Here is a 14,001-nt window from a genome sequence, read left to right as displayed (position 1 = left end):
AACGATGATCAATTCACCGGGGCCGAGGTTATTCATGAGCAACCGAGAAAATTTATTCATATTCAGGTAAAACCCTACGCGACTCGTAATCACCAAGAGCTACGCCAATGTTAGACGTAAACATTTCAAATTCCACGTGGGAAACCGCGTCGCGTTAAGAGTCGCACCTTGGAAAGGTGCAATCCGTTTCGGGAAAACGTAGGAAGCTAAATCTGCGATATTTTGATCCTTTAAATTCTTGGGGTGTTTTGGACCCGTCGCTAGCCGTTTAGACTTTTCCGACTCATTTTGGGTCTCCGTTTATCCTACATTCGATGTATCAACTCAAAGACGTGTTTGGCGAAACAAGAACTTGTCATTCCTTTTCGATAAGCTTACTATCGACGATAAACTTCATTCCTAGGAGGACCGGTTGAAACCATGAATCGTGAAACCAAACTTCAATCCAACGTAAAAATCCCGACCGTCGAAGTTCGTTGAAATACCCTAGGACGTACTTCTCCCCCACTCGTAGAATTGGCAACGCAAGATCTCGAGGAAGATTCAACAACTACTACTTCCAACTAAATTTCGGGACGAAATTTCTTTTGAGTTGTGGATAATGTAACATCCCGCCTTTTTCCGTTAAATTTATTTTTAACACCGTCTTTTTCTTTTAAATAATACCTTTCGTTATTTAAATTCGTAGTTTCCATTGACTAACGTTCATAAAAATTCCGTCATTTAATTATAACATCTCTCGTTAACTTGCGTTTTAAAAATATTCGATCGGTTAAATCCCGCACCCGCTTTGAAACTCGAGGGACCGGAGTTGCCAAATGGGCAAACTAGTTGACTAGGTCAACTAGTCAACCCATTTCATCCATTCCATCATCTCCCTCATCCCTTTTCTCTCCATCTCAAGAACACACACACAAACCCATTCCATTCATTCATCATCTAAATTCAATCTTGGAAGCTCACAACAAATCCGACTACATATTCTTGATCCTCTCATCATCCTCTACGATTTGATACTAACTTCATTGATTTTGGGTAACATTTCTAAAACTCTAGATTTCTCTAAATTCGTGTTTTTGATTTGAAATGGTGTTAGTTAGTGTCTATGGCTCGTGTGTAACATGAATATATGTTTTGTTTGCTCGATTTGTGGTTTGGAGTAACTAGTTTGAGTTTTTGAAATGGGTTTGCTTAATCCTTGATTTTGGATGAGTTAATGTTGTTAGATTGTTAAAGTGCATGTTTTAATTGTGTTACTAGTATCATTAGCTACATTTTGATGTGTAGGTTGATTAAGAAAACTTCAAAAACCCGATTAATGATTTCTTTTGATGTTTGACTAGGGTTTGATAGTTCTTGACATGAACTTTTGGATGCTTAAATGCCATGGAATGTTAATTGTTAGTGTTTAGTAGTAATGTATGCTTCATTACCTTCGAAACGGCATATCATATGTGTGAATTGGATTCCCGAAACTTAAAATGCAATTGACGAACTTGAAACTTTGAAAATGGACTTTAAATGATCACTTGACGAGAAATCGGTTATGGAAAATGTTGTTTTTGTTTGATGAAATATGTTTAGTTGTGTTCCTTGTCAAAAGAGCTTTCCAACGGTATAAGATACGCTTTCTAATTGTTTACGGTTTGAGTTTTGCGTTTGTTTGAAATTTTACCAAGCCTTGAACAAGTGAAACAGGCCTGGGACCAGGCCACGGCCATTGTCGCGGCGCGACAGGCCTGGCCGCGGCGCGACATAAGCCGCGTCCAGATTCTGTTTCCCTTGACCTTTTTACTAAAAATGTTTGACATGTTCTAGACCTCCAATTTACATGCAACTTGTTTTAACATGCTCATATATGACTTCTAAGCTTAGAAAAATAGTTTGGGACCCGACCCGAACGTGTTGACTTTTTCGTTGACTTTGACCAAGTTTGACTTTTAGTCAAACTTAACCAAACTTTTATACAATCGTTCTAACATGCTTTTATACTTGATTCTTGCATGAAACTTGACAACGTGATTCACATGCTATACTATTCGAGTCGTAACGAGCCATAGGACTAATTGAACACATTTCGCTCGACCTTGTGACGTAACCGGTTAATTGATACAACTTACTTGTTTAGGTCAAGACTAAGCAACTTTCATGCACACGTTTACTTTGTGAAGTACCTTTATACTCGTGCACTCGAGGTGAGATCATAGTCCCACCTTTTCAACAACTTTTTATACTTTTAAATTGTGGGCTGAGAAACATATACTTTGTTACATTTTGTGCTACTTACTTTTATACTTTGAACACAAGTACAAGGAAAACAAACATTCCACAGCGAGTTAGAACAAAAATTCTCAATTCGATTATCATTAGTTACACTTGCAGGGTGTAAGCGAGAACTTATATTGTGTGGCCATACGGGTTTGACAAACCCTCATTACGGACGGTTCGCTACCGTCTACGGATGAAATATATTTTCGGGAAACAGTGTATGTTCTAACACTATTGTGATGGGGTTCTATGGAAGGAAACGTTAAGTCTTGATAATTGGGTGCTCGCGAACCAACTTTTGGAATGCAACTTTTGGATGATCAATTTATGGAAATACTAAATCTTGTGGTTCAAAATATAACGTTTACAAATACACCTATGATTTCACCAACGTTTTTCGTTGACAGTTTTCTATATGTTTCTCAGGTTCATACTTGGCTATTTGATACATGCTTCCGCGTACACTCATACTTGCTTGGAGTCAAGCATACATACATGCATACGCTAGTGATAGCACCTTTGGATTCAAACATATTGTTTACATACTTACGCTATTTATAGCAACTGTGATTTTAAACTAATTATGTCGCAAGATATTTCATTTATACTTTATGACTTTTGTAAACTTAGACTTGTTGTCGAACGGTTTTGTAAACTAAACTTGCAAGTCTTGTACCTTCCAAATGAATGCGACATAATTTTGGTCAAACGAGTCTCATATAGGGACTACGACCACGCAACGGGACCTAAGTTAACGGCGCCGTCGATAACGGTTTTGGTCGGGTCGTTACATCAGAGCCACTCATGTGCCGTTGGGGGTGGTGGGGCAAACCTCATCGAGGACGATGAGTCCCTAAGGGGGGATGAATCTAATACCCTAGACAAATCCCACATCGCCCACGAACATGAGTGATCATGGGATTATAAGGTAATACTCACGCTTAAATGACACAACGCGTTTTGGGATCACAGGTTGAGTAGAAGTGCGAGTACGTTGTGGTTAAGCGTGCTCGGGCGAGAGCACTACCAGGATGGGTGACCTCCTGGGAAAGTGCTTCTCGTGTGTGGTCGCCAAGAAAAAGCCGTGCGCCTGCGGGCAAAGCGGACAATATTGTGGTCATGTTAAGCTGGGGTGTTACAGACTTAACCGTGCGAAACCCCTTAGAGAACAAACGATCAATGAGAGCCACGTCAAAACCATCGTTATGATCACTCACCGAACCATCCCCAATACAAAGTCGAGCAGGAGAAGAGGGGGCTAGTGGCTTGGTAAAATTATGAAGTACAAAACGAACAACACCATTTCCCTCATCGGGGAGAGGCACATCTGGGCCCCTACCATGACGGCACTTAGCACGTACCGTGTGTGTTCTGTAGCAAACACCACATAACCAAATCCCCATACGCCTAAAGGTAACATCAGTCTCAGTATAAACACCCAAATTAGAAGTAAGAGAATGTCGAGTGATATCCCGCGCATCGATACCACAATGACGATCACTAAGATGCTTGATAAGAGAACTTCTAACAAGCCCATTTCCACTCCCATTTTGACAGCCACTAAGACCCACAAAGGGACAATGAAACTTCACAGCGGCATGTGACATAGCTACACACAACCTTTAGTTGTAGTGCATAGCTAAAAAGACAGATGCAAAAACCTCATACACCGTAATATAATTAAAACCATGAAGCCAAGATAAAACTCATTGGGGACTTTTAACAAACACCTTGTGGGCATCCCAAAAATATTATTATTATTATTATTATTATTATTATTATTATTATTATTATTATTATTATTATTATTATTATTATTATTATTATTATTATTATTATCATCATCATCATCATCATCATCATCATCATTGGAAAAAAGGAGTTATAGTGTACGCATATTCAGGAGTTATAGTGTATGTATATCTGGTGGTCACAGCCCGTCGCTACCCTGACACTGCACCACAATTAAATTCAATTATTATTATTATTATTATTATTATTATTATTATTATTATTATTATTATTATTATTATTAATATTAATATTAATAATATTTTTATATTACTATTATATTATCGTATTGGATATTCAATATTCAATTGTATTAACATCCGTGAACCAATATAATTGGTTAACAGCTAGAACTATTTCTTGACTCGATATAAAAACACTATGAACGCCGTTCAAAGAAAAGACACGATATTTATCCCATTATTATATGTGTTCAATTTATTTTAATTTGATTTAAATGTATGATTTTTTTATTTTTATTGACGTAAGTTGTGTCTAAATTTAAATTAAAAATAATGGTTCTCAATGAACGATGACGTGGTGGAACTGTATGAACCAGATGTATACGGGGCCACATTAAGAGATGCTAACTGGTCCCATGTGCTAGCTACTTCCATGGTAGTAAAATATACAGAGCATATATAATATAACCAACAAACCAACATTCACATTTTAAGCCACGAACAAAATGAAACCTGTTTCATTAGTCAACAACAATTCTATCATGTCTTCGATCCCAACTCCTTTTTCTAAGGAATTTGGAACCGATCTAATCAATCGAATCGATCGAAAACCAACAGTCATAACACTGTGCACAAACCGCAAAAGAGTATGGCCATTAAGGATGAAAAAGAAGAAGAAGATACAAACAGTGAGATTAGGAGGAAAGCGACAAGTACTAGTGAAAATATTGAAAAGAATACGAATAAAATGGATGAAAATAAAACAAGCATGCAGTTTAAAGAAACTAAAAGAGTATTATTATTCGTTTTTGAAAGATGTAATTGAAGCAGGTGGGACGTATGAAACGTTTCAACAAAGACTTATGTTAGAGACTTCGTTTGGTGTACCGGCTATGGGCCTTTCGCTCAATACATTTCATCGTTGATCGAAGATATGAAGATGAAGACCTACATAAAATTTCAGGTCAAGTTGATTTATAGTACCTTGTTAATTGCTACATGGAAATGTAAGTATGAAGTTATATGTTTTCATGTATTTTGTTGGTGTATTTGTGGTGTTGTGTTTTGGTAATTAGAATTTAAGTGGATAAATGGAATATTAATTAACTAGCTTTAAGATCCCGTGCGTTGCACGGTGACTTTAAAAATTAGTATTCCAATACGTTTATGTTGGTACAGATTGTATGCGTTATATATTAAGTACGCAATTGAACGTCTTTTGTTACATTTGTAACATATAGTAAAGACGCAAATTGCATAATTCACCTAGTTATTATATTGACCCCAAAAGTAGCAAGTATATAATTAAGTACATGACCAAATGTTGGCTAACTTAAATATTGTTTTACACAAACCACATAGATTAAAGATACTAAATGCGCAATGTAAAATGTTTGTTAAGCATATAGAATGAACTTTATCTAATAAGAACGTGTTGATAAAAAAATAACCTAAACAATAATCTTGCGGCTTTCATCTTTTTTTTTTTTTTTGGATAAGGGGACAATGCCCCGAAAAAATTCATTAGAAAAAAAAAACATAAGTACAAATACAACGGGAATACCCGAGGAGTTTTTAGAACACCCAAAACACTTGCATGATGACAAAATTACATGGCCTATAGACTAATGACTCAAAGTCAGAAAATTGTACATCCCAATTTCACATTTGACAAAAGATGAAACTAATGACACAAAAACTAAACATACACCAAAAACATGTATGTCTATCAAGTACATTTTGAGTAAAGTAACAATGATTCATTTTCATTATACTATTAATATCCCCTTTGCCAACCTACTATCCCCATAATATCCAAAGTATTCAAACTCATGTACTCATCACCAAACGAATCAACATAATTACTAAATTTGACCCGTTGACTTTTGAAAGTCAGCATATCAGTAGAAAATAAAAAAATGCAGGCCATTATTATTAATTCTTGGACATGATTGAGCACTGTGCGGGATGATTTTAATCGGTTTGTTGTGACCGTTTAAATAAACGGTTAAGAATCGGTTAATTGAACATTTAAAAATTTAAAGGAATGAAAAAAAGGGGAATTAACCCTTTGTACAAATGTAAAAACAAAATAGTTGGTGGTAACTGTTAACAGTCATTTTGTATACATGTTTAACTTTATTCTACTGTTACTAAATTTAAAGTGATTATATAAAGATAGTAGACAATGCTCACAATTTGAATTCTTAAATGATATATTGTACAGGATTAAAGACTTTTGTAATTTTGTATATTTACTAATTTGTAGAGCAAAATAGAACAGTAACCAAGTGGGTTAGAAACTCCTGGTAGCCTTGCGATCCATGTGCGATAGACTTTTACGCCTATTGATTTAAGTATCTGGCCTGGCTTCAGTTCAGTCAGAGGGACTCTTTGCTTCCATCCTCCATATCATGATTAGGAGTACTATAAGCTGGTTTTTTCTCTTATGATAAAAGTATGTAATATAAAGCAATAATGGAAATATTTGTGTAGCCTAAGTTGTTGACATTGGTAATAACTATGGTGTTGGTTAAAACTTCGTTCAAACCACCATGTAGCAACTTATTTAAACGATTTCGATCTCTCAGATAATTAAGCCGGCTAGCCTACCTCTGGGACACAAAACCGAGAACACACTCTCGAGAACCACCGGTAATCCTAACCGGAGTAGAAGACTTACCAACCTCAAAAGTTTCTACCCCTCTTTCTACCACTCATGTCACAGTAAATAAACAACGTTGAACGATACCTACCATAATCAATTAATCCACAACAGAATCACCAATGTCAACAACAACATTTACTAACGCTCATAACATAAACATAACAAAAGAATGCAGGCTAATCGATTTTTAACAACATGCTAAGCTGAAACATAAAAACACTTTAGTTAACAGAGATTTACGAAGAAATATTTACCAGCCATCCAGAGAAGCCATTATCACCTGATACCTGCACATTGGATAGAAACAAAAAAAAACCCTATTTAACACCCACATCAACATATACATCCATAAGAGTGTTAACCCGTTGACTTTAATAGTCAACTTAACAGCAGAATACCACCACTTGAAACTTTATACTTTACCAGCAATGACAAACTTTAATAAAATGAAACCTTATATATAACAATAATCATTATATAAAATAGTTCTAAATTTATACATTACATTATATAACCTTCAATACTGTTGATGACCTCTAGATGGTCTAAAGGTGGCAAATTATACACATTCACTTATATTTATGTTGCTTCAGGCTGTGTAATGATTACCTGGTCGAAGTGTTTTTTTTTTTTTTTTGTAGGAGTCCAAATGGACCAGCAGAACATGAACAATTATCAAAATGTAAAACATCTACACTTATTATTTCGTAATTTTCAATAATTTGAAAGCTGAAATCGTGGGATTTGCAGTCTCACCGGTAGCAAGGAACTCCAACCTTGAGTAATACTTCAGGAGACATAATTATGGTTTTTTCACCAAGAGTAACAAAGTCGATGAAAAACACACAAACCATCATTTAAACTGAAACAGAACATGGAGCCAATGAAACATGAATCATCCCAACTTACCAATAGGTTCAATGTCACCACCACAACCGCATGGTTGAATCACATCGTCAAACGCAACTACATCGTCTTTAGTTACACCATTCTATGTCTTACCAGCACCCATATGCATATAATTCAAGCTATGAAAGAAAAGATCTTCAACCTGCCAAACAAACCAAGTAAACAACATTTCCAGTTAAAATGTGATAATCACGAAACCTTCAAACATTTCGACATTTTTCGTCTTGCAATCCGTCAGCAATCTTTTTAAGTTAAAATCTGCAAATTTAACTTTTGCAGGACATAACATTAAAAAAAATTATTAATCGAAATTCATAACTAAATTACATATCAATTGAAGCAAGCAAAGTTGCATCATGTCATAAAAAACAAACAAATATAAAAAAACCAAAAAATTAAAGATGTTACAGATGATAAACAATTGAAAAAACCTTGAAATTCAACCCAGATATAATCTTCAGCAAAATCTGTAACAAAAGTAGATAATTTTTTTAAAAAACTCAACAATATTCAAATTGATACATTAAAGTAAAATATTCTTACTGTTGATACATTAAACAACTACCTCCAAGAAAGAACAGATTAATAATAATAATAATAAAAAAAGATGAAGACGAAGGAAGCGCACGAATCCTTTCAACTTGACATCGATTTGATGCGCAGCATTGTGCAATGATGATTAATACCAAATCCCTTATTTCAAATTAACAGATTTAAAAGAAAAATGAAGAAGAAGATGAAAGCCCACAAAATTGAAATTATATTCGCATAAATATTCGGTTTATATTTTTTTCTTTAATTTGATTTGTTGCGAATTTTTTGGAGGTCATTGTTGACGTAAATTAATTATTATTTTTTTAAACAAAAAAATATAATCAATTATCCGTAAATATAGAATTTGAATTTCATAAAAGTGTTAACCGACCCAATTATAGTTTATAGTTTATACAGACTGAAGGAACATGAAGATGGTCTGTAATTAGACTATATGTATAAATTGTAAATATAATATTAATCTGCATAATGCAATATGTGAACAGAGGGATAACATATAGCAATGCAAGGTTGTCTATATGAATTGAAAAATTAATGAAATCAGTCAATATAATTAAGAAATTTCAATTGCAAATGTTGCATCATTCAAATTAGAAAAAGTAGAGATTGAAATACCTAGGCTGAACTGCGTAGTTCGAAACATATTGAACAGATCTTCAACCCGTTAGTTAATTGATTTTGGATTTCGGATGTATTGAGATAGGTATTAGATTGAAAACCATAATTGATTTTTAGGGTTGGAGAGTATGGAAGGAATGAATGAATGGGGAAGAAGGAAGGCACGATGTATCCCCCTTTTTTTATTGAAAAAAAAAATTGGCCAATTAGTTGTGGACAGATGTCAGTCTGTGATGAATTTGTGGGATAGGGGGTAGGGAAAAGGTTATAGGTAGCCACGTGGCAAATTGATATGTATTATTATAAGTTATAGATTATAGATATTAGGCATATATACTGGTTTATATGATACTACTAATTAAGTAAGCATTTCAATTGGAAAATTAGGACCTTAGGCTACTTTGATTCGAAAATCTTACATATCTTCTTCCAGAAATAGAACTTATATTCTATGATCTTAATATCTTCTTATAAAAATAAAACTTGTAGTAGTTTTTTTTTTATATCAAAATATTAGAAGTCAAGTCATTTGAATGGATTTTCAAAAGATTCACTTAAAAGGAAGATTGAGTGGTATTCATGGCTTACTAATCCTAGAGCCTTAAGTGATCAAAATCAAGCGCGTACTAGTGTGGGTTAATCTAGTTAGACTTTTTTTAAATTAAACTTGATTATTGTTATTTTAGGCCCTCATGGGTAAAATCACACTTATTTTAAATATAACAAAGCTTATGGTTTAATTTCATACAAATGAGCAAATGGTTCTAATTGTATGTAATTAGTCAAAGTAAGTCAAAATTTATTCACGGGGAGAAGTGTGCTCAGAATTTAACAACGAATAACTATTCTAAGAAAAGGGATTTTCAAAGTTGATTTTAACAAACAGTAAAACGCAATAAATAAAGTAAATGACTAACTAGATACAGAGAGCGGTGTTTACTCAGATAATTCACAGTTAAAGTGGATTGTCTTTTCCAATTAAAATAGATTAAACGTTTTATAAAAGTATGATTCAATCAATCAAATTTGATTAACTCACATCAATCCCCTTCAAAAGATCAAACTATACAACAACAACAACAAGGCCCAATCTCACATAAGTGGAGTATGGAAGATGTAAGATGTAGACAATTTTTCTACTATCCTAGAAAAAAAAAGAAGTCAGTTCTTCTCCCGAAGTGGAACACCCCAAAAGTAGAGAAAGTCCTCCCTCTTAATGTTCTATGTATAAAGAGATTGCTATGTTTCGATTAAACTAAATTTTGATTAATCTATTAAGACTCAATCCGGATTAAACTCACATAAAATCCTCATTACAACGATCGCTCGAAGCAATCACACGACCGTGTTATTAAATTACCATTTAATTACCGATTGGACACTTAATTCAATCACTTGAAATCAAATTCCTAAACGTCTAGATCACTTAACGTGTTGAAAAATAAATTGTTTATCACTAATCAAGTAACATTAACTAGTCAATAATCTATGTAATTGAATTTAAGTAACAAATAATCACAATAATAATGGTTCTTTTGATCAAACTCATTCAATAATAATCATTCAAAAAATTTAATCCAAACAATGGAATAATATAATAATAAAATTTTTACATCTAAGAAAACACAAAAGAGTTTAGCCAACCATGTTCATGAGAGAATCAATCAAACAATGAAAACAAAAGAAATTCATAGTTTTTTTTACTAAAATAAATGAAATCAATAGTATCAATTACGATAAAATGATCCAATTTTCAATCTTGATGTTAAAGCACTTGAGATTGATGAAGACCGGCCTTCAAACCCTAAAAATCACCCAAAAACTGCTATGGAACGAAGTGGTGAAAGATCTTGTCTAATTTTGCCCGAAATTTAGTTTTAACCAAAATTAACCCGTTAGCATGCACCTCACAATCGCGAGCCATAGAAGCCCAAATCCTCACGATCGCAAGCTCCAAGAAACTCAGTCTTCGCGTTCGATTTTACATTACTTCGCGACTAGAGAAAAGCTCGTAACCTAACTCGCGTTCGAGAGCGTAAAAGCGCATATAACCTCGTGATCGCGAGGCTTAAGAAACTCACATTGGCCTGCACGATTTATGACTTTAAGCTTTGGTTCTCGACTCGAACCGGAATAAGCAACTTTGCTCACAACTGCACTTCAAATCACATATAATTCATATAACTCTCTAAATACTAAAACATCAGTCTTAATCTAATATGAGCGAATTAATCTTCAATAACGCGTGAAACTAATAAAATCAGAACCGATATTGCGACTGAAAATGTGTACGGTTTGAACAATATCAAGCTTATTAAGTTCAATACACGTAAATATTATAATGAAACAAAATGGATTACGTTGTTTCCTAAATTAAAATGTTAACTACTCTACCACCTAAATAGCTATAGCAGATTAACAGTGGTCAAAGATTCAAATAAGACAGGGAGAAAAAGTATGTTCATCTTTGTTATGACAGTGCTCTTAAGACTATTTGTAGTGGTTGGGGGCGTGGGTTGAGGGCGTGAGTTGCTTTTTATACTTTTTTGATGGCTAGGATGTGTGAGTTGTTTTTGTGAAGTAGTGGTGGTGTGGGGTTTTGGTGCGGGTTAGGAGTATTGTGATGATGTGTTAAAATATAATTAGGTTAAATATTAAAAAGGTTAAAAACAAGATTTTTAAAATAATAAAAATTGATAAAATGGCAACCCACTCCGTTGCCATACCCGTTGCAAGGCAAAGAACGCCCCCAACAAAGCCTCATCCCACGCCTTGATACACCACAAGTTGGTGTTGCTTGCTTGCCATCTAGGCATCCCACGCCTCTTTTACAAACCGATACAACAAGTCTAACAGTAAGCCGCTATTGTTCGCTTTAGATAAATCAAGTTTCTTCGATCCGTTCAATATTGATTAGTATTGCCTAAAACCGTCCATTGGTTAACTAGAAAAAAAGTGCACGCACCACTAAAATAATTAATCTAAATTAATCATATTTTTTTTTCAAAAATATAATTAATATAAATACATAAAAATTCGCTTTTAATATGACACCAAAATCTTTTATCACGTCTTTTGTAGATCTATTTCAATTTCAATTTAATAATCATAACATCAACAATAATAATTATTATATTAATAATTTTATAAAATTTGTTAATTGTTATTGTTAATAAAATCAACAACTTGTATTTTGGAATCAATAAAATCAGGATTCCAACTCATACAAAAATGATTGTCTAGTGCCATTGGTCGGGAGAAAATAAGCAACAAAACATGCAATACATGGACACCTCCCTCAAATTAAACGCTGTTGTGCTGTAATCACCTTCAATTAATTTATGGTTGATTGCATGTTTTAAGCTTGAATGGTTGGTTTGTACTTTTACGCTGTGTTCTCGAGTTTTTTTTCGGTGGAAAGGAATGAGGTAGAGAAGAGAAGAGATAATAAGGATGGAAAGGGTTGTAATTTAAAATAATTTATGAGTTCTCGAGTTGGGAAGAAACTAAAAGAAAGGAAATGATAATTAAATTAAACCAATAATTAAATTGCATCACATAATTTAAAGTGTGATTCAGATTATTTTTTATTGTAACCTTACTGAATATTATAAAAACCAATGAGGCTCTTTAAGTAAATTATCATCGAAATAAACACATCTCTTCTCTATCTCTATTATTTCAATTATATGATTGTTACATATTATTTGTTTTCTTTCTTGGAGATGTCCCACACTACTGCCGCTTCTGTGTTTTTTTTTTTTTTTTTAGAAAAGCAAGCGAAATTTTATAGATTAATAAGATAGTACAATGTTCGGATGAATATCATCCATAAGCACACAAAGATGATTGCACACTACAAAGGTTTGCAAAGATAGCAAACCCGAAACAAAGAATTAAATTGTAAGATACACACTCGGGTTGTTTGCAAAGATAGTACAATGTTTTTGCTTTTGAGAGACTTGAGTATACGTAAACAAGAAAAAAGACTGGAAATAAATACGCAGTAATGGGGTTCACAAGGATAGAATAATGATCATACATATATAAGAAATGCTTTCCACCACAATCCGCTCAAATTTGGCCGGATAACTTTATGGACAAAAAGACCATCTATTATCACCTCAACTCCTCTATTCTCTATTCCTTTCTTTTATAAAAAAAAAACTCAAAAATAGTTAAGTAGTTCACTATCCTCTACTCTCCTCTCCTTTCCTTTAGACCATCTTTATCCCTGAAGGGACGTGTTGGCGTGTTGCTGGGTGGGGATGAGGTGCTTGATGAGCGTGCTGCTATACTGCTGTGTAATGTGGTAGAGTGTTAAGTGGCGTGTTGGGTGATATGTTAAAATCTAATTGGAAGTTGGGTAAAAAGGGGAATAAAAACTAATTAAAAAATGGGAGAAAATGCAGCACATGAGCAATATTGTCCGTGCTCACTTGATGCACACCACCAACACATGAGCCAACACGCCTTGTTATGGTATGCTAGGTGGCGTGTTGGCCCAACACACACCTCAACACAGGCGCGATAAAGAAGGTCTTAAGAAAAAAAACTCAAGAACGTTAAAAAAAGCTAAACTTGTACCGCACAAGTAATTTCGAATGAACATTAACTACTAATTTAAGTATAGATTTTATAATTGTTGATAATTGTGGTTAATGTATAATAAAAGAAAAGTATTATTAAATAGATTATTTAACGTAACTAGAATAGCAAGAAACTTTGACTGCTATTAACAATTCTTAACATATCTCGCATAAATATAAAAAAAAGTGATTAAATTACATTTTTTGGACTCACATGATGGCATTTATTTATTATAAATAAGAATGAAATATAAATATTATGTTAGACCGGCACAATATTTTTTTGAACTGACATTAATGCATTTACTTATGAGAATCGAACGGCGTATCTGTTAGATGAATTAAATAGATTGACCTAAGTTCAATATGTGAGCTTAGGTCTATTAGGATTAATTAGATGATTAGGGTTACGTTGTATGCT

At 33.8% G+C, this 14,001-nt stretch overlaps 1 protein-coding gene across 1 annotated transcript in view; it reads right to left on the bottom strand.

Annotated features, from left to right (window-relative positions):
* LOC139866662 (glucan endo-1,3-beta-glucosidase 11-like) overlaps nucleotides 1-7,763 on the bottom strand; it is a 51,131-nt gene extending 43,368 nt beyond the window's left edge. Inside the window, 2 exon segments of the mRNA XM_071854951.1 lie at nucleotides 7,164-7,196; nucleotides 7,686-7,763. Of these exon segments, the coding sequence (XP_071711052.1) occupies nucleotides 7,164-7,196; nucleotides 7,686-7,763 (111 nt within the window).
* Between the last annotated feature and the right edge of the window lie 6,238 nt (nucleotides 7,764-14,001).

The sequence above is a fragment of the Rutidosis leptorrhynchoides genome, chromosome 9, assembly GCF_046630445.1.
Source record: "Rutidosis leptorrhynchoides isolate AG116_Rl617_1_P2 chromosome 9, CSIRO_AGI_Rlap_v1, whole genome shotgun sequence".
Lineage (NCBI taxonomy): Eukaryota > Viridiplantae > Streptophyta > Magnoliopsida > Asterales > Asteraceae > Rutidosis > Rutidosis leptorrhynchoides.
The sequence above is the reverse complement of the archived record's forward strand: the minus strand, read 5'-3'. Positions and strand labels throughout refer to the sequence as shown.